This window comes from Lissotriton vulgaris, chromosome 8, assembly GCF_964263255.1.
Source record: "Lissotriton vulgaris chromosome 8, aLisVul1.2, whole genome shotgun sequence".
Lineage (NCBI taxonomy): Eukaryota > Metazoa > Chordata > Amphibia > Caudata > Salamandridae > Lissotriton > Lissotriton vulgaris.
The window spans coordinates 654,810,574-654,832,777 of record NC_141696.1 but is presented as its reverse complement, the minus strand read 5'-3'; the positions used below and the strand labels follow the sequence as shown (position 1 = coordinate 654,832,777).

Genomic DNA, 22,204 nt, shown 5'->3' with positions numbered 1-22,204 from the left:
ACAGCGCTCAGGGTGGGCCCTGGAACGGACAGTAGCATTGATCACGTAAGCGGAATGGCTGACGAAGGTATTGTTGAGGGTGGGTGGGTAAAATGCAGATACGTAAAACGATCTTTCGACCATGGTCCCTATGGGACGCTCACCGTGATGTTTTCCTACTAAGTAGAGTATTATGCCGCCCGGCCTCCGGGATGCGGGCTGAATGGCTGTGTATGATATACGCTTTACTGTTGATCGGGGGGGATGTCACGAGTGGACTGGTTGACTACTTATATTCTGTGGTTTCTAACTCTGCAATAAAAACAAATTTAAAAAAAAAAATAAGGGGCAAGCTCTCAACAGATCTGTGCTAGTCTTGGGCAGAAAAAGAAAGAACTGACGTCAGCGCACAGGGGCAGCATCTAAGTTGAAAACGCAACATCATCCTGGCAACCACAATGCCGACAACGGACGCAGATTCAACCGATGTGCGGGGTTCTGTTAAGAGAAAAATTCTCATGATCCAGTCTGACGTCTGGGGGTAATTCCAAGTTAAACACTCTATAACTAATGGTTTTCCATATACATTTCATTTTTATTTTGTTTGTATCTATTCTCTTTTGTTTTTTCCATAAAAATAAAATATGTTTCACAGACATTTAACATTAACAATAATTATCGCTGTGTCAGTCTTTACCAAGTAATATCTCCCTTTATGTGCCCTTGGCTTAAACTAAACCATCACTTAACCTATCTAAGCAACACCATCTCCACTGGCAATCACTGCCTATGTGACAGGTAAAGAAAAAAAAAGCTACCTTGTTCTAATGGTGCATGATTTTACACCGAATGATGTTAAAGCTGCTTCTTTTTAATCTCTAATTGTTGATACTTGTAGGAAAATGCGTTTTCCGTTGCAGTACCTCCCCCATTTTAGCTACTGGATGCTGGTTTGGAATTTTGACAGTGCACTTCCTGTCAAATAGACCTCAGTGCTAGTGCTCTCTCTTTAATACAAGGAGATGTCTGATTGTTTTACACTTGGCCATGGACTTTAGCACCCCTGTGAGTCCCTAGTAAAGGGTACCCCCAGTACCTAAGGCATGGGTGATAAAGAGGGTCTCTACGGGATGTAGCATATCTTATGCCACCCTAAGGGACCCACAAACAAATTCCACACATACTGCCATTGCAGACTGTGTGAAGTGATGCAAACCATGAGTGAAAACATGACAAGGCACACTCCTGTCTGCCATGCCAAACTTACTGCATTTAATATATGTAAATCATCCCTACAGCAGGTCTTTGAGCACTAAGGCAGGGTGCATTACATTTTATGTGAGGACATATCTGCATAAGATATAGCAAGTGAACAGTGAAGCATCTTACGGTATGTAGTGGAGACAGATCAAAACAGGTTTACTAGCTACACAATGGCTTCCCTGAAACATATTGTATTTGGTATCAAACGCCTTGTCTTAATAATTCTGTACTGATGCCGGTACTAGATTTATTACGACTTGCACTCAGCGGGCACCTTAGAAGTGCCCCCTAAAACTTACTAGTCTAATAGTGTGCTAGCTGACCGAACTCTTTATGCCTGCCAACACAGACAGGTTTCTGACACCCTGCAGGTAAAAGCCCACGCTCTCAGGAGGTCAGGAACAATACCTGCTCTGGTAGGTGTTACCACCTTCTACAGTATGAAGGCTAGTGAATTAGCATGTCAAGGCAGAGGCTTCAAATGCCTCTTCTACCTTTGATATGCAAACCCAGCTATCCCCAGCCTTTGAGAATACCATCCCCTTCCCTGAGGCCATGTGGCACCACGACAGGCAGGAAATTAGATAGTCTGGAAGAGTGTCGCACTGCCAGGCTGGATACACCTCTACGGTGGGCAGTCTGAAGTGAACACAAAACAAAGGATTCCACCATCTTGTGTGTAGTGAAATTAGGAACTCTGGGACAAGTTGATGCCCACTTCCGAACTGAAGTGGTCATCTAGGGGGGGCAGTGACCATGGGGTAAGTAGCCCAGTGGTTACTACGTTTCCCTCCCCTTAAGGCTCCTAAATTGAGTATTTATGTAGCACCCTGAAACTAGGAAATCAGATTCATCGGCCTGAAGAAGAAAGGAGGGCAAAGAAGAGCCCACAACGCGAGAACTGAGGACTTCACCACAACTTGATGCAAAACCCCGTCTTGCTGCTGGACCTCGACAAGTGCATGGATATGGCACACCCAGAAAGTGGTGCCCCCTCCCAAAGCTGTATAGGCCCATGACTTCGGCTAGCCAGCAACATCTCCCCTGGAGCAGCGGAACTACTTTACTGCATCCGCAGGCACCGCTTGCAAAGCTCTGTCCTGTTGGCCATCGGGCCCATCAAAGGAGCAACGAGCCAGGAGAAGATTGCTTGGAACCCAAGAGGTCAGCACTGCCACTTCACCAAAGTCCCAAGACTCTAATTGCTCCCGGAAGCCCCCTGCACCTATACCCGGGGTACCGGCACCCTTGTAGCGAGCAAGGCTTGTTGGTGGTCCAATCCGGACTTCAACAACACAGAGACAGACCTACCATCAAGGGACATTAGGATCCACAAGGCCAGCATCGAGAGTGCCCCTGCTGCCCTGTTTTCTCCTCTCCATCAGATCACCAACCCAGGGAGTGTGCCTCTGACCACAGTGACCAGACACCAAATAGCGCCTCTGCACCCGAGCCCCACAGCCCAGGTCCAAATGAATTGACAGTGGAAAACTAGGTCCAGAGTTCCTTTAGAATTGAGCCACTCCTTGGATTTGGCCGGACTGGTACCCTAGTCCCCGCCAGCACCCTCTTTCTCCAGAAAACCGAGAACCGCCAGAGCCTCTCGCAGCACGACCCTGCCAGACAAAGCACCACTACAAACGAGTACCCCAGCCCAAGTAATAGTGAACCAAAGGTGTCCCTGAAGGCCAGAAACCCTCGTGACCTGAGCACCCCCTGTGGGTTCAACCCGACAGGCCCCCCAGTCCCTGCTTGCAGCCTCTACTCTTCAGGACCGTTTCCCATTGACTTGAACAGGGCATTTGATGCCGAAACGCACCTCGGTACCCAGACGCCCAAGAGCCGACCAAGGTGACCTGTGTAGGAGAGTAGGGTCTGCTATCCTATGGTCACCCCAAATTTTTGCTTTTTGCTTCACTGGTTTCTGACTTAATGTGGCTGTGGGCCTGCTAATCAGACCCACACCCTGCTGTCCTCTCTCTAAATTACAGCCAATGCACCCTAGGTGCATTACGAATTGGAACTGGTTCACCTTATTGGCCCCTGTACCAGTGTACCCTAGGTACCCAGGGCATAGGTGTTTCCAAGGCCTACTAGGGGCTGCAGCATGTATTGTGCCACCCCTGACCTGGCCTCCATATTTGACACAACTGGCTGATCACTCAGCTGGGGTAAGTTGGTGCAATCACCTCTTACTTAGATATAGTATCCCTATATCTAACCTTAAACTGGACACATATGTTCCTATCAGCCACTCCTATGGAAGGCCTCATCAATCCTGGAGGCAGAGTGCTTGGAAATATGTGAGATGGTGCTCTAGCATGAGCTGAGCCTGTCTGCAGCTGTCGGGAACCACTCCCTTAGCTGTTCCGGGATATTGCCATACCATATACTCTTAAGTGCATTATAATCATCGCGGTTATATGCTAACTTTGGTTTGGCTTTATCAAAACATGTCGAGTAAGGTGTCATACGATTTGGAATACTATCCCCTAGACAGTTCTGTCGACGGGGATAGCATTCCACCCTTCTAGAGGGACACGACATGTGTGTAGCCTTAACCCCGGTTAAAGTTAACCAGAGCCTCAGCATCACAAAATGGTTGCTGCCACCACAGACACAAGTCTGACCTCCTGCTGCTGGGAGTCCTTCCAGCGAGGGAGGCTTGGACAAAGGGTTTCCTGCCTTGGGAGGTGCGAGCACCACCCCAGACAGGATTTTGTGTATTGGGTAGGACAGGGCTGAATAGATTGAGACATGCCCGGGGCACACAAGGTGTCCCCGTGCATAAGCCAGTCCAAACCGGTCCTGGGACTTTCCAGACCCAGGCCTGGCGAGGAGCTGGACCAAGGAAAGGGGGTGTAACCGCCCCCCCTTCCTGGTCCCACCAGAGGAGGGACCTAGCAGGTGATCCACCCCTCAGATTGGGAATAAGAGTGGGAGCAGTGCCAGAGCACCTCAGATCATCCTGAATCAACTTTAAACGAAGAAGATGACTGGACTTCGACATTCTGCTGCACAGAAGACTGAAGAGCATCTCCCTTGTGGCCTAGGAGTGGCCACCCTGTGACCACAGGCACCAACCAGCGAATCGACGTCTGCTTTGCCGCCGCCTCCCGCCGTAGCCCGAGCCCAGAGCCTGACAAGACCCAGACTCCCAGACTTCTCACAGCTCGATCCACAGTCCCTGCAAAGAAGGGACCCGTGGAGGCATCGTGAGACGTGGGCCCGGACATCTTGGAAGACACCCGAAGAGCTGACTGCGCAGCATCAGAGGCACCCTCGACGTTGTGCTTTGGGGACTGAGAACCCCCACCACCGAGCAGCCCTTGCACCGAAGATCAGCCCCCCAGCATCTCCACGATCTGCGTGGGGCCCTTTTGCATTGTGCCACTCGACGGGCCATCCCGGCCACTAGCCACGTGGTCAGCGGCCATCTTGGCGACGAAACCGAAGAACTACACTGCGGGTCTGGTTGCGCCAGACTTGCCCTCGCTCCTGTAAAAAGGAGCACCCGCTCTGACCTTGCTGGTCCTAGTGATAAGCCTTTTTCGACTCCTGCGTGGCTTGCATTAGCCAAGGCCTGTTTGCTCCAATCAAGTTGCCGACACCGCCAACAGCGAGAAGCCTGCGTGGGACAGCTCGTGACCGACTCCTGGACGTCCTTGACCCCCGGTGTCCACGTGGCTGCAGAGAAGCTACACCTCAACGCCTGTTTGCACCCGACCGCCTGGTTCCACGGTAGTCACTGGCTAGTGACTTTGAACATTGTCCCCTCTGCTTTCAGGTCTTCACAACTTCAGATCCACCCTTGGATTCACTGGAACTCTTCACATCGAGCCGCCTGCAGCATCTTCAGCTCCAAGCACCATCGACCAGCGTGACGAAACCCGACACTACTTCGACCCTGTGCACCCGCTTCCTGTGGGTGAGGTAACTCAGCAACGCCGGTGTCCCCACACTGGTACACATCTCTAGGGCCTGTGTCTCAAGTTTCAGCTTTCTAGGTCACTCGGAAGGTTCCTAACTAACTAACTTTGTAACTTTTACGCACCATAGACTTTGCATTGGTGAGTGCGTGCACTTTAAACACTGCACCCGAGTCCCGCGGGCCTTTCCCGACTTAGTCACTGCTAGTCTCGAACGGCTCCAGCGATTCCCAAGGCCCTAGGCCTGTTTCCCTATCGATTGGTATCTCTTATACAACTTTCTTAGTATATGGTTTAGGTGGCCCCTAGGGCTCATCCACATTGTGCAACTTTTGTGTATTTTAAACTGTGTTTTGTTTAACGCTTGTGCTTCTGTGCTCATAAAGAGTTCAGGGGATATTTGTAGTTAATAAATTTATATATATTTTCAATATATATCAGTGTGGTGTCCTTTCATTTGGTATTCAAGGGGGTTGTGTATGGTAATACAGCTGGCTTCACATGCCTTTCAGAGTTTAGCCTAAGACTGCTTTGTCCACGTTATCACTAGGATAACTGGTCTATAAGGTTGACTTACAACCGATCATCATAAGGGTTGATTGGCATGATACAGGGTGATCACTAGAATTAGTGAGCATCACATATCAGGCCAACTTCTCACAACCTGTTGGTGCTGTCTGTGAACTTTGCCCCTATTTACCTTAATTCCAGAAGAACAGTCATGCAAGTCATGGAGAAGGTACCGTACGCAGTATATGTTTTCACTGATTGGATAACACAGTTTCAAAGCTGCAAATACAAGCGTATTTTTGTATGTTTAAAAAAATAACTCAAAAAGTACTTACTCGAATATGATGAGCTTGTTGTCTAAATTCATTAAAAAATCTGTTATTTTTATAAATTGGTGTCGAATTGCCTTAATGAATATGTGTCTCTTCTACTGACTATGTATGTGCACTAAATGCTTAACACGATCCTCTATTAAGCCTAAATAATTCGCCCACACTCCCACAAAAGAGAGCATTTGGGATTATTATTATAGCCACTGTAAACCATTAAGGGTCGCCTGGACTCTCCGCACAATGTACCTCATGTTGGTGCACTGTATAGAGAGCCAGCTTTCTTCAATACTGATACTGTTTTTTTTCTATAGACTACGTAACACCCTTCTTTTCAATTCAAAAGAATCAAAACGTTCAAGATGAATAACCCTGTGCGTTCTTTGCAACCTTTTATAAACATACTTTTTTTGTGTGGGATTCAGTCGGTTCATATTACTAAATCTGTACATAAAGCAGGACATTTTCATTCAGAATGACACAATGAATAAGATGTCTCTGAAGAAGGCTGAGACGTACCTTCACCAGTCGCTGGATGGAGCCAATGGTGACAATTTTGGAACTGAGCTCTAAATTATTGAGATCCCAAGGATTGTTCAATATAGTTTCTCCTTCTTCTAGCACGTGGGTTCGACCTTGGAACGAGGGTTTCTCATGCAAAACCCAACTACATTTTAAAAACAAAACAAAAAACAATCTTTAAAACAAAATAATCCTGCTATCATCATCATCACAAGCTTTATTTCGACACAAGAGTCATAAAAGTAACATGAAACAAAGATAACACAACCATGAAACTAAATATAGATTAAAAAAGAAGGAAAAATTACGGTGACATAAATACAATTAGTCATCATAAAATCGAGTTAAAACTGGGAAATAATTCATAGCTTTAAAATGCATAGCGAAAGCTTCAAGGTACTTGGGAGATTGCCAATATTTAAAAAGATGAAAATAAAGTACTTGTCGGTGATAGTATTTTCAGCAGTAAATGTTATAAAATTGGCTGCTTGCTGAGCAGATAAAACTACTACATCTTCTTTACATGTGCTTTTCTTCGTATCAGCCACGCTTGGCCCAGATACTTTGCCATACAACAAGATATAAGAGGTCTGGTGTCAGTTTTAAGAATGCGAAGTGCAACATGGTGATCCCATGTTCCAAACTGCCGGCAAAGCAGGCTCAACCATTTTTCCCGCTGTAGTTTGTATGCCGGACAGGCAAACAGGATGTGTGCAATGCTTTCCACAGGGGCCTGACAACTAGGGCAATCTATTCCATTATTGGTGGACCATTTTGCCGTCACTTCCCCTACTGGGAGAGAGACGTACCTGAAGTGCATATAGAGTATTCTATGTCTCAGCACTTTAGTTAAGTCCAGGTAGGGCTCAAAGTATCTTCTTTGCTTATGTAAGTAGAACTCTGTTGTCAATTTACCCATATTAGTTCTTCTAATATCACGTTGGTCCACCCATTCCTATTAGAGGTGTATAAGCACCTCCCTCTTCGGGGATTCCTGGCTGACCCGGCAACCACTGAGCCCAATTGCCGAAAGCATCTTTTTGGTATCGCGTATCCAGCCTATTTTCCCCACGATAATCCTGCTATCATATTTCACCCAAGTCAAGGAGGTACAGTCAGTGCCCATCCAAAAAGTCTGAAAATATTATCATGGTTTCTTTAAGTGTGCGCCAATACCTCATGTTTCCGTATCCACACCTTCTTCACCAAATGATTTTCTGGTCAGGGGTTTCCGACATAAAAAAGAAGGTAGTATACGGTGAAAGGTTAAGCCCCGAGATACCATCTAACAATATGTGTCGACTACCAAGACCAGAATCCTTCAGGATGAGGGAGGAACATATCGGGGATATACGCATACAAAATGCGGCACGCGACAAAGACCCACCGACCTCTCATGTCTTTCCACAGCAGCGGGGAGGAGTTGACCCCGGAGGCAGTAGTGTGGTCTCCTTGAAAACGAGGAGTGGCAAGGAAGAGTTGTCGGTGTCCAGCAGAAGCGGTACCCAGAGTGAGGAATCGATCGCGGAAGTGTGAGGCGACCAGGAGAGACATGAACGTGAATACAGCGACCGGAAAGAAGGCGGAGAGAGGACGAGGAAGAAGAAGCAGGCGACCACTGGTCTGAAGAGTGGTGGCGTCCACCGGAGGAGGCCGAGGAGCGGCCGCAACTCCGGAGAGTTGCGGCGGGGCCGGTGAGTGGCGCTAGTTCGGGAGAAATCGGGGGAGGTTTAGACGAGGGTGTGGGAGAATGAAGGCTATCTGGTAAAGGAGAGGGGAGGGCTGGAGCAGTCTCATCTTGGGGCACTGAAGCGAGTAAACCCTAAAGCCTGCTTAACACAATGGCTGTCGTTTGTTTAGCACTGCGTTCGACCCCATTCACTTAAACCCTCACTTATGTTGCCTCCCTAACACTTCGTAAATACCCTCTAGTACACCGTGAACGGGTCCCAAAGCACACCGGGTGTTGGTGACGGTAATAACAAACGTGCCAGTTCTGTGCAGAATTCACTGACGGACACCATTGTTGTTTCTTCCTTTGCGAGCCTCCGGTTAAGATACCACCACAGACGAGCACCAGTCCCTGGCCACCGGCCCAACCCTTGAAGACCCCGAGGCGACAACCCCATCATCACATTCCAAGGACTCTGACTTGGAGAAAGAGCCATTATCCACTACCCTACAACCCCAAACGTTATCTCTTGAAAATAAAAACCCTCTTGTTAGACAATACATCAAGCCTCCGCGTCTGTATATTCGACCCAACCTCCCACATATACTTTTAATATTTACTTTGTATTCAGTAAAACCTTTAGGATTAAAAACATGCAATAATACAACCACTCTATAAACCTAAACAAACAACATTTTCAATAGTCAACAAGCTCTCGAATGGTGGCGGTACACTAAGAGCGGATATTTATCTTGAATACTCACCAAACACATGCATACTTCTAGGACGAAAAATGGGAATTCCAATGTATTTTATAGATTACATTCAACATAAAAGTAGATGTTAAAATTAATTCAGAATTATTTACAAAATTTGCCATTAGATGATATGTAGGGAGATAGCATGCATTCAACAATTCGACTGCAGTGTAAGAGAGGTTCATTATTCATATTTTTCTGGAAGTTTATAAACCTTAGTTTTTACCAAGGGATGCTATTAGCCAGCTTTTTTTCGCAGACAACATACATAATTAAAATTCCCACAGTTCAGCAGAAAAGTAACTTTTGAACTTATATCCGATTGAGTAATTGAGGCAGTCGCTGGTAGCAATCTGGGGCAATTATCTGGGTGGGAAGGAGTGGACTTTTTTACGCAATACTTTTTAGGTGTGATGTTATTACTCTCATCTGTCAGTGTCCCTTTCCAAACATTTAACTGGATTGGCACTCCTCTGCTTGCCCCTTTAAACAGCTTTGCCAATGCCTTTTGGCAATGCAGTTTAGCAGCAGCAAAATGCTGAGCAAAATAATAGAAAAACGCATAAAAAATATGGTGTGATGAACCTGCTGCATTATTTTGTCTGCATGTTCTGCGCATGCATGATGGCACCCTTATTTTGATATTTATCGATTTCAGCTGGATAGGTACATTAGAAACAAATACAAAGTAGCACAAAAGTGTTTGTAAGGAAGAGTGGCTGTTTGCAATTTACTGCCTGATGTCCTCCCCCGACCAACCCCCCCAAAAAAGCTATTGGCCATGGGAGGAAACAAAGCTGCATATGTTGGGGATGCAACAGGAGTGGGCTGTGATTAGCAGCATTCTAGTGAGAGCAACAAAGGAGGTGGGTGGACAAGCACATGAGTAAGAAGGAAATACAGAGCATAAGAAGAGGGTTTAGCGGGGGAGAAACACAGGAGAAACAGCTTGCAACAAAAGCAAGAGGGCAACGCAGAGCGGGGATGGGTAGGGCAGAGGCGCATGAGGGAGGGAGCTGGAAAACACATGCACTCTTAAGGAATCCTCAAAGGAAAAAAGTAGTTCCATAGAAGTTAGGAGTGGAAAGGCAGCAGGCAGCCAATCAGAGAGATTGGAAGGACTGATGCTCTTTGGGAGGGGCAAACACAAAATAGACAAACTGGGACAAGGAAAGCCATCAAACATGCAGGCAAACAAGTGATAATAAAATCAACCAATTGTAAGCAATGGTTGCCTGTACGTTTTTGGTAAGCCCAGAACAGGTCTATTGTAATCAGGCAGCTTGTGGTGTCTGGTGGGCTCAACCTAAAAACTGTTTAAACCACACTTTGCTCAGGGAGGACCACTGTTGGTGTGAGCCTTTTCTGGAGCCCACCAGTGCAGGGGTTCGCCCTTCTTTACGCACTGGTCCTTTACACTGACAAAATAGAGATTGGTACAAGCTGTAATATCAAGGAAATAGATGTATTAACCTCTCATGAGGGAGACTACGCCAATACGGTACCCTCAGGCCACAGTATGGGGTAGTCCATGGAGTACAAAAACCATGGTGCCTATATACTGTGATAGTTGCAGTGTAAGCATGGACGTTCAAAAATAGGTGGTACAAGTGTACACACGAATAGCATTTCACATATAAGGGTACATGAGAATCACTTGTTCAACAGAGTGGGAGGGGTTACATAGTTTCTGACATCAGTTAAAATAGCCTGACTGTTAAGTCTGTAACAGGTGCATTCTAGCAGCTACAGGCCTTTCTGATCATCCATTGCTCTGGCTCAGTGCTGAAGGAGTTAACTGTAACTGATGACTCAAGCAGAATACAAAGGCAGGCAACAGTGAAGACGTGAAAAGCACATGGCGAGCACACGGCTATTTAAAATGGCTGCCACAAACAAAGTAGCTTATGCTAACAGTAATTTCTGCGATTTCCACAGATGTCCGTTTTAGCATTAGCTGAAGACATCCGCTATACATTAATAGAAGCATGGAAGTTATCCTGCACATTTATCCTCATAAATCCATTAATATCCTGATCCATTGCTAGGTGGGCATTTACATTATGAAAATTGTGTTTAACTGGTGAGATACAAGTAGAAATACATGGGGAACAGAGCATTAGGTCACGTTAAATACAAAGGCAGCAGGAAAAAAGGATCGCAACAATTATATATAGGGCTGATAATAGCTTTCAGCCCAAACGGAAAACCACGTTCAAAATCAACCAGTCTAATGCATGGGAATTAGGACGAGGAGTCGCAGAGGGCTGCTCCTCCTCAAAGATGGGATGACAAAAGGGGTACATTGCTAAAAAGTACTTGAAGAATAGAAGCCACTGTACGACCAGCCAGAGGAGAGTCTTCTCCCTGTGTCTGGCTGAGCCTCACAGGCAGGCTCTTCTTGTTTTCTTCCACGGTGGAGCTGCACAACTTGCAACTCAGGAAAACAATCACCGCCCAGGTTGAAGAAGAAAACCTACTTCTTTCAGGATAAGGCAATCACCTTCCAGGGCAAACACCCTTAACAATCCTGTCCAGTGTCTCAGGCAGTGCACCAGTATTCTTCACTTTAATCTAACAGGCACCAAAGGCACAGCACCTGTACCCTGAACTCAAGTCCTTCCCTAACTCCTGTGTTGCTCAGAGGGCACACTGCTCTTTTGTCGGACCACAGATTGTACCCAGTGTGCCCATGCACCTCTTGATCAACAAACAGAGGTGCAGACTTGCATTTACTTGGGGACCAGGACTCAGAGGCCTGATGCTGGAGTATCTGAAGCAACCCTTGTTTCAAAGGGGGTCACCTCAAGCAAAGCCTCCTTGCCGTCCTTGTTGGTCTGTGATTCTCAGCTGGGCACCAAAAACTGGATCCACGCAAAGAATTCTCCATCCTGATTTGTGACCCCGTCATTCGTCCAAGACAGTGGCAGGGGTACACACTTCACATTGTTTTTATGGTCCCAGTGCTTCCGGCCTTCTACCTTTACTGCGGTCCTTGTTGCCAGCAATGCCTGTGCTGGATCCCTTTACCTCGGCTCCAAGCTGGATGGGCGCGGACTCCCCAGTCTGGATCTGCTGTCCGGGCCCCTCTGGCAATGGGCATAGGGCAGCAGATATCTATTGATGGTCAGAACAAAAGATCTTTAGACAAAGCATACAAATCTATCAACAGAGAGGATACTCTATTTCAGAAAACTTGTTTAGTCTTGGGGCGCCCCATACATTAGCAGGGCAACCAAAAACCACTTCATCTATCTGAGAGTAAAAAAAACACCCTGGACCTATTAGCAAGTATAAAAGGAACTTTTTGGTTAACTGACAAGAGTAAAACATTACACGCTTTGATTTGTTTCTCCCAATCCCAAGCAGCCAAGGAAATCTGTATTTACTAAATTCTGAGGGAAAAAGAAAAACAATACCGACATACTCTGAATCCTTACATTTGTGTATTCCTATATTATTCATCTAAAGAACCTCAACGTGCGGCGTGAAAATCTAAAAACTGCTAATTTAACAGGGATCCTTACTATATAAATAACTAATACAACCTCAACATAGAGAGTACATGAATTTCTCCAGCGGAACCTGTTGTGGCAAACCAACTCCTATAAAGCAATATTTTCCTTCAAAATGTTTGCTCAGGATCACACAGGCGTCTTTCCTAACATTGTGAACCCTTGTGCATTCTAATTTTCACGATCTGGACTATGTAACATCTTTTTCAGAAAAAAAACTATTCACCAGATCTAATTAGGGCTGTCCGCTCAATTACACAGACTAACTAATAAGAGACTAGTAATGCCCTTGTAAAACTGTATATAGCATGAGAATAAAGAACAATAATGGTGTTATCACCTGAGAATTTTAGAACAAAAACTACCCACATATAGTTTCCCTTAAAGGTCAAATAAGGCAACATCAATCTATTCTACTCATCCTTTCATAATTTCATCAGACAGGATGGGCAGTAACATGGCATATTTATTTATTAATTTTATTAATCTTAACAATTTTAAAACAGTATTACTGAATAGCCAATTGGACGTGCACTGGTGAGGTGCTTTGTCTCTATTAATTCAAGAACATATTCACACCATCTTGTAAAATGAATGACTAAAGCAACTCCAACCAATTGTCTCCTAGCCGCTCCTAGCCAGCTTAAACAGGCTCAAGAGAAAGTGAGAAAAAAAGAGTGAGAGAACATAAAATTGCTTACCCATAATTTGCCCAGGAGCTAGTCTCCTTTCCCTCCATTCGACAGTAGGTAACCGAAACAGGTGACCTCCTGTCGACAATATTTACCCCCCCTTATTGGCAGCTGGGCACAAACAGACATGTAGGAGGTAAATAGCACATTGAGCTAACTAGAACACATTAATAACCAACTACCAATTCCTTTAGCTTATTGAGCTGTGTAACATAATAGCACATGAATGCAAACTTTATTCCATAGCCTTTTTATCTGGCCCTAGCACAACAATTTTGAATGAAAACCAGTATTTCTGTATGCATGGAAGAGCTATTCTCTGCACATGGCCTACAAAACGCTGCTACCCCTTGATAATGTTATTCAGTAGGATAAACCCCACCTGAATATCTGCTGCACTTGTATTATTCTCAAGAAAACAGTGATATCCCCATGTGCTCCTAACAGAATATGCAATATTTCCTTTAGCTAATGATACCTAAAACAGATCTGTGGTGTCCAATCTTGTTCCAGGAAGGCTCAATCAAGGCTATAAGTTCATTGAAACAACCAAGTAAATTCTTACATTTCTTAAATGTAGGTAAATTACTAATGACAATATCCTAAATATTATTAACATGATTTGAAAATAAATGTTTACTCTAATTTTCCTAGGCACATTATACCGTCAGACATCATTAGAGCAATATTTTCATTACCTGTAGTGTTTTACCCTACAATGTTATTAATACAAATACATCAGTTTATTAAACTAGTCTTCAACATTACAAGCTTTCATAGTGTAATGTAGAAATCACACACTGTCACAGTGGATCCCTGCGTGGACATTTTACGTTCAGTAGTGGTCAGTTCTAAATACAGAACTTTACCTCTGACCCTTACACTCAATCAATCAATCAATCAAAGCACTTGTATAGCGCACTACTCACCCGGAGGGTCTCAGGGCGCTAGGGGAGGGGGGGTCCGATACTGCTCGAACAGCCAGGTTCCTGAAGCTGCTTCCTGAAGGCGAGGTGGTCTTGGGTCAGGCGGAGGTGGGTCGAGAGGGAGTTCCAAGTCTTGGCGGCGAGGTAGGAGAAGGACTTCCCCCCCTGTGGTGGCTCTTCGGATGCGGGGGACGGCGGCGAGGGCGTGGCCGGTCGATCGAAGCTGGCATTTGGGAGCGTAGAAGTTGAGGCGGCTGTTGAGGTATCCTGGGCCTTGGTTGTGCAGGGCTTTGTGTGCGTGGGTGAGGAGACGGAAGGTGATTCTCTTGTTGACTGGGAGCAAGTGCAGGTCTCTCAGGTGTCCGGAGATGTGGTTGCGTCGGGGGATGTCCAGGATGAGTCGTGCTGAGGCGTTCTGGATCCGCTGGAGTCTCTTCTGGAGTTTGGCGGTGGTTCCGGCGTAGAGGGAGTTCCCGTAGTCCAGTCGGCTGGTGACGAGGACCTGGGTGACCGTCTTCCTGGTCTCGGTGGGGATCCACCGGAAGATCTTGCGTAGCATGCGTAGGATGTTGAAGCACGACAAGGAGACGGCGTTGACTTGTCTGGTCATGGAGAGGGAGGAGTCCAGGATGAAGCCCAGGTTGCGTGCGTGGTCTGTTCTTTTGGGTGCGCTGCCTAGGGCGGGGGGCCACCAGGAGTCGTCCCAGGCGGAGGGTGAGGATCCCAGGATGAGGACTTCCGTCTTGTCCGAGTTCAGTTTCAGTCGGCTGTTCTTCATCTATTTGGCTACCTCTTTCATCCCTTCGTGTAGGTTGGCTCTGGCGGTGGCGGGGTCGTTGGTGAGGGAGAGGATCAGCTGGGTGTCGTCGGCGTAGGAGATGATGTTGAGGTTGTGCTGGCGTGTGATGGCTGCGAGGGGACTCATGTAGACGTTGAAGAGGGTTGGGCTGAGCGAGGAGCCTTGAGGAACGCCGCAGATGACTTCGGTGGCTTCTGATCTGAACGGGGGGAGGCGGACTCACTGTGTCCTTCCGGCGAGGAAGGAGGTGATACACTCCAGTGCCTTCTCCTGGATTCTGACGTTGCTGAGGCGCTGTACTAGGGTACGGTGGCAGATAGTGTCGAAGGTCGCGGAGAGGTCTAGGAGGATGAGGGCCGCTGTTTCTCTGTTGTCGAGCAGGGCTTGGATGTCATCGGTTGCTGCGATCAGGGCGGTCTTGGTGCTGTGGTTGGCCCGGAAGCCAGACTGCGAGAGGTTGAGGGATCCGTTCGTCTCGAGGAAGGCGGCCAGCTGCTTGTTGACGTCTTCTCGATGACTTTTGCGGGAAACAAGAGCAGCGAGATGGGTCGGTAGTTCTTGAGGTCGGTGCGGTCGGCTGATGGCTTCTTTAGTAGGGCGCTGAGTTTGGCGTGCTTCCAGCTCTCCGGGAAGGTAGCGGTGTTGAAGGAGTTGTTGATGATGTCCCGCAGGCGGGGTGCGATGACAGCATTGGCCTTGTTGAAGACGTGGTGAGGGCAAGGGTCGGTCGGAGATCCGGAGTGGATGGAGTTCATCGTGCGGATGGTGTCTTCGGTGCTGATCGGGGTCCAGGCGCGGAGGGTGGTGGTGGGGGGGGGGGGCGGTAGTTCGGTCGTGGCGTGCGTCGGTTGAGTGCTGAAGCTGTTGTGTATGTCCGCGATCTTGTTGTGGAAGTAGGAGGCGAGGGAGTTGCAGAGGTCTTGCGAAGGGGTGATGTCGTTGTTTCCAGCGTTGGGGTTGGAGAGCTCTTTGACGATGTTGAAGAGTTCCTTGCTGTTGTGTCCGTTGTTGTCCAGTCGTTCCTTGAATGCAGTTTTCTTGGTGGTGTGGATCAGTTGGTGGTGTTTTCGGGTGGCGAGCTTGAGGGCAGTCATGTTGTCCGGTGTTGGGTCTCTGCGCCAGGCTTTCTCAAGGGCTCTGCAGTCCTTCTTGGAGCTCTTGAGTTAGTCGGTGAACCATGGGGCTTTCTTGCTGCCGGGTCTGCTAGGCGGGGTCCTCAGAGGGGTGAGGTCGTCTGCGCAGCCGCTGATCCACTTCGTGAGGTTGGTGGCCGCTTGGCTGGGGTTCGTTGCGCTGGTGGGTGGGTTCTTGCTCAGGGAAGTCGAGAGCTGGTCGGCTGTGATCTTGTTCCAGCTTCTGCGTGCAACCTGTTGCTGTTGGTGGTGGATCGTGGTCCTTTTGAAGCTGAAGTGGACGCAGCTGTGGTCCGTCCAGTGGAGTCCGGTGGCGTGGCTGAAGGCGATGTCCTTGCTGGATGAGAAGACGGGGTCGAGTGTGTGTCCGGCGTAGTGGGTGGGGGTGGTCACCAGTTGCTTGAGTCCGAGGTTAGCGAGGTTGTCCAGCAGGGTGGTGGTGTTGCGGTCGTTGTTGTTCTCCAGGTGGAAGTTGAGGTCCCCGAGGAGGATGTAGTCAGCGAAGGGGAGGGCATGCGGGCTGACTTAAGTCGGCAATGTCCTCGCTGAATTGTGTGCGTGGTCCAGGGGGTCTGTAGATGAGGGTGCCTCTGAGGGTGGTCTTGGGGTTGATGTGGATCTGGAAGTGCAGGAGCTCGGCGGGTGCGAGGGTGTCGTCGGTGTTGGTCGTGATGCGGATGGAGTTCCTGTGGATGATGGCGATGCCTCCTCCTGTCTGGTTGACGCGGTCCCTCCGGATGATCTTGTAGCCGTCCGGGATGGCGATGGCGATGTCGGGCGCTGAGGAGGCGTTCATCCAGGTTTCCGTGAAGAAGGCGACGTCTGGGGCTGTGGTGTTGAGCAGGTTCCAGAGCTCGACAGCGTGTCTGTGGACGGAGCGGGTGTTGAGCAGGATGCACTTCAGGTGGCTGCTGCTGTTGCTCGTCGAGGTCTTGGGCACTGCTGGAGTGGTGCAGGTCCGGATGCAGGTGAACTTGCAGGAGTTGCAGTAGAAGGGTCCGTGGGTGCGTCTCGGGGTGGCTCGGTAGCAACCCGGGAATCGGCCGGCGTTGAGTGCGTTGAGTTTGGTGGCGCTGTAGGTCCGGCGGGTGGGCTGGTGTCTGCGGAGGCCAGGGGTCCTGGCACTGGGCGCGGTCCAGGCGCGGACGGGCGCAGACGGGCTTACCTTTGGCGCGCCCGCTGCGCGTACGCGCAGTCGCCATATATGGCGAAGTGGGAGGGAGGGAGGAGCAGCTGGGAGACGGGAGCGGGGAGGGCACAGAAGGCAAAGGGGGCGTGGCCGTGAACACGGCGGCGGGGAGTGGGGCGGGGGTCACAGGGGCAGAGCGAGGTGATCGGCGCAGGGGGAGAAAAAGAAATATATTAACAGTCACACGTTAAAACAAGGAAACCAAGGACGGGGCACACAAGTCCAGCAGTCAACAAACAGAAAAACTGCAGCAAAGGGGCACACAAGTACAGCAGTCAGCAGGCAGAAAAACGGCAGCAAGGCGACAAAGGACGGGAGATACAGCGGGGGGCGGAGTCCACGGGGCGGGCTCAGCGAGGCTGAGGGCGGCAGCAGGAAGGAGTAGCACACGCTACAGCTGGTGGCCGTGCGGCGCGGGAGTGTCCTGCAAACAGGTCACGCTCACCTGCGCCGCGCGGTAGCCATATATGGCCAAGTGGGAGGGAGGGCGGAGCAGCTGGGAGGCGGGAGCGGGGAGGGCACAGAAGGCAAAGGGGGCGTGGCCGTGAGCATGGCGGTGGGAAGCGGGGAGCGGGGCGGGGGTCACAGGGGCAGAGCGAGGTGATTGGCGCAAGGGGAGAAAAAGAAATATATTAACAGTCACACAGTAAAACAAGGAAACCAAGGACGGGGCACACAAGTCCAGCAGTCAACAAACAGAAAAACGGCAGCAAGGCGACAAAGGGGCACACAAGTACAGCAGTCAGCAGGCAGAAAAACGGCAGCAAGGCGACAAAGGACAGGAGATACAGCGGGGGGGGCGGAGTCCACGGGGCGGGCTCAGCGAGGCTGAGGGCGGCAGTGGGAGGGAGTAGCACACGCTACAGCTGGTGGCCGTGCAGCGCGGGAGTGTCCTGCAAACAGGACACCTGTTGTCCCCTGTCTGAGCAAGGCTAACTTATGCAGCCTTTACAATTCAAAGTAACTCTGGAGAAGCACAGCTGAAAAGCATTCCTGCTCCGTGCCTGTGTGCTGATAATTTAAAGGTAGGATGCACTTTTGCTGTCTTATTTTTGTTTTTATTCCTGTGAAATTTGTGCTCTAGCACCTAAAAAAACGTACTCAAAATTTCAGTTTTCTGAATGCCATAGTGCGGCCAGAACTCTTGTGCATAAAAGATTGCATAAAGGCTTGCAGTGTAATTTACATGTTTGTACAGCTACTCTTTGCTTAACTTGTAAGTGCATTCAGACTGCAGCCAGTAGGCCATACTAGGAATCACATTTTAAGTTTGTCCCTAAGATTCAGTAATATTGTCATTGCTATAGAAACTAATATTCACCTTTTTATTTTGGTGCAAAAACAAATTTTAATTAGTTGTAGTGTAGCTTGTGAGCCATGTGTTATTTACTCAGCTGTGTTACACAACCAGCAGGCGCCAACTTTTATGCTTTTTAGGAGAAAAAGGCCTTGCTGTATTCTAATGTCCTCAAAACGTTTGTAAACCATTGATTACCTCCAGCTGTTCTGATAGACAGCTTCCTTTGGACAGATCGCTTTGAACAGCTGTTGAAAGCTCTCTTTCTAGCGCCAGGAATGAGCACAGTTCAGTCTATTTAAAACCCAGGCATTCCAAGCCAGTCAAAATCCATCGTTTTGCAATGTGATACAAAAAGGATGGTTTTATTTTAGCAGCAACCAATTACTCTGATGGTGTGAATGCCTTTTAATATTGAATGTAATGTATCTAAGGATAATGATGCAACACATTGTATTGATTCCTAGTTGTGTAAAAGCACACAAATTTGTTTTTTTTGTTTTTGAATTTATTTATTAGTTTTGACAAAGTAAGAACAACGTAAAAAGCATACAGACATACACCAAATGTCATCCACAGTCCGCGAGCAATGCTCCTCTCAATCAGAAGATACACAGCCTTAGTGCCAACAACTCAACAAGGGGCAGGCGGTGAATTGCGTTCTCATCATCTTTGTCTCTGTCTAATGGAGCCCAACACCCCTAACCATTCTATATCCCCTAGACTCATTTTGCCAGAAGCTCATTCCCCCCAGCCTCCACACCACACACTCCGACCCCCTCAAGGCGCATTTCATCACCAGGCATTCCGCCATTACTAACTTCAGCCCCTTCTCTGTTGTCTATCCCTGCAAGCCTTTCATCCGCCCCGCCACCACTTATCTGCGTCATGAGCAAACCCCATACGTTTTTCGGGCGGCTACATTGTGGAAGCAGCTCATTGTAATTTTACGACTGCGTGCAGCAATAGAGCACATCATGCGACCAGCATTTCACGGTGGGCATCGGCCCTCTCATCCAACACTGTGCCACCACCCGTTTGGCTATGAGTGTGCCCTTGTCAACCAGCCTACGCGCAGCTTTAGGTATCTTTTTGGAGTAGCCAAGGAGCACCACTGCGGGATCTGGTTCAAAATCTACTTCAATTATCTACTCAGTTCTCTGAAAATCTCCACCCAATATGTGTGAATACCCGGGCATAGCCATGCTAGATGGAGGAAGTCTGCTGTGGGTGCGTTGCATCTGTCGCAGGTCGCCTCTTCCCGAAGCCCATATCGACAAAGGCGTTCTGGGGTGTAATACACCCTGTTTATGTATTCAAAGTGTATAAGGCGGTGTCCACCATGAAGTGAAATCTTTCTGGTGTTCGTGCAGCAATACCGCCACTTATCTATTGCTGTTTGCAAATCCCTCTGCCAAGCTAACCTTGCTTTTGTGTACCGGTTTTCCCTGTGGGACATTGCTATTTTATAAAGATTGTTAACAGCCTTATGCGTTGACACGGTCTTAACTACATAGGAGAGTTCCAGAACCTCCGGTGGCTCATCTAAATCATCTCCCAGTAATTCGGACAGGGCTCTACGCACTCTATAGTACTGCAATTGTTGAAGCATGGTGTGCTCCACAACCGCACTCGATGCTTGCTACCAAGATTTTACCTTTCCGTTGTGGAACATGTCCCCTGCCGTCTGAATGTTGATGCTGTGTAGAGCGTTTATCACACATTTATCTCTGCATGGAGACAGCCAGAGGGTCCACTCCACCAGCATTGCGAGTGAGTACAACAACGCACCCCCCTGGTGTTGCAGTAAGCAATCCCATGCATGATTGGTAGCGGTTATAGAGTCTATTATCCCAGTCCTCTGGTTGACCGGTTTGAACACCGTTGCTGCCAAGGGGAGAGGGTCTGCAAATAATCGCTCCATTCTTACATGGGGGATATTCGGGTCACCATGGCAAGTGCACTCCCTTCGCTACCCTATAGTACAGCTCAAAGTCAGGGGCGCCCAGTCCCCCCCCCATACTGTATGGAAGCGTGAGGACCTGCCATTGGACCCGACCTTGGTTACCTGCCCAAGCAAGCTTAAGCATCAATTGCTTCAATCTCTTAAAAAATACACACAACACCACCAGCGGAATATTTGTGAACAGGAACAGCAGCCTAGGCAACACCACCATCTTCATAATGGAATGCGTCCCAGTAAAGAAAGTGGAAGTCGGCACCAAGCCTCTACATCATTCTCCAATTTGCTGATAGCCACGCCATAGTTTTCTCGGAGCACTATCTCAGAGTCAGTATGCAATTGGACTCCCAGATACCTAACCGACGACTCAGACCATTGTAGAGGGAATTCCATTACAAATTCCTTTGTTGCCGGCGTGAGCGGAAAAGCAATCAATTTCGTCCAGTTCACCCTCAAGCCAGAAAGCGCACCAAAGTGTATCACCTCTCTAAGTACTGCCGACAAGTTATTCTCAGGGTATCGGACATACAACAGCGTATCGTCCGCGTACGTGGAAACTACTATAGGTCGGGAACCCAATGCCTTCATTCCCATGGTATTCTCGTAATGCACATTCGAGTGGTTCCACTACTAGGGCGTATAACAAGGGCGACAGTGGGCAGCCCTGTCTATTCCCCCTAGTTATGGCAAAGGGTTCCATGACTAGATTGCCCAATCAAACCCTCGCACTGGGTTTGTTATATAGCACGCCAACCATTTATAGAAATACCGGCCCTAAACCCATTCTTGTCAGTACCTGATGCATGAAGGGCAACTCGACAGAGTCAAAGGCCTTCTCCATATCCAAAAATACTGCAACTGCCTTAACGTCCTGTCTTACATGCTGCATTGTACCAAACACTGTGCGTATATTATAGGTGAGGTTTCTACTTGGAATAAATCCCGCCTGCTCCGGGGCCACCAGTTGCAGGGCTAGGAGTGCTAGGCGAGTTGCCAAAATTTTGGCGAATAGTTTGGTATCCACGTTCAAAAGGGAAAGTGGGCGGTACGAGCTGCACTCTTCAGGAGGCTTACCCGGTTTGGGGATAGCCACCAACAGTGCCTCCCTCATCGTCTGAGGCATACAGCCTGTCGTACACAGGTCATCGAAAAGAGTTGCCAGGTGTGGGAGCAGAAGGTCAATAAATGCCTAATAAAAACCCACTGTGAACCCATCCGCATCGGGGGCGCTACCAGACTTCATACCGGCCAGGGCCTCCAGTATCTTATCCTTCTCTATGGGGAGCATTAAAAGTTCCCTGTGGGTGTTTGTAAGCGTCGGGAGGTCAATGTGTTCCAAGTCATCTAGAATCTCTGCATCTAGGTCGCCTGTTCTAGTTGTGTATAAGTCTGCATAATATTGCCGGAATCGCTTTCCAATGTCCGCCTCATCTTTTATTATCTCACCCGTCTCTGACCTCACTGCTGTGATTAGCGCCCTCCCGCGTTTTGCACTCCGCACTCTTGCAAGTACCGAACCCGGTCTGTCCCCCTCCCCATACTTACGTGTTGTCGCGTATTTTCCCATATGTTTAACTTCCCTATCTGCAACCTCATGATACTCTTCTAGTTATACCTTTATCTCCTCCTCAAGTTCCTTGCCATTTTCCGTCAACGGACGCTGTTCCAGTTGCCCCAGTTTCAGTTCCAGGTCACTTAGTCTTTGTCTAATGGATCTGAGGACCCCTG

General features: G+C 48.3%; 1 protein-coding gene across 1 annotated transcript in view; it reads right to left on the bottom strand.

The window, feature by feature from the left end:
• Positions 1 to 22,204, bottom strand: part of CRYBG3 (crystallin beta-gamma domain containing 3) — a 1,124,543-nt gene that overhangs the window by 1,044,357 nt on the left and 57,982 nt on the right. Inside the window, exon 5 of the mRNA XM_086936146.1 lies at positions 6,530 to 6,677. Coding sequence (XP_086792272.1) covers positions 6,530 to 6,677 — 148 coding nt within the window. The remainder of the gene's footprint in view (positions 1 to 6,529; positions 6,678 to 22,204) is intronic.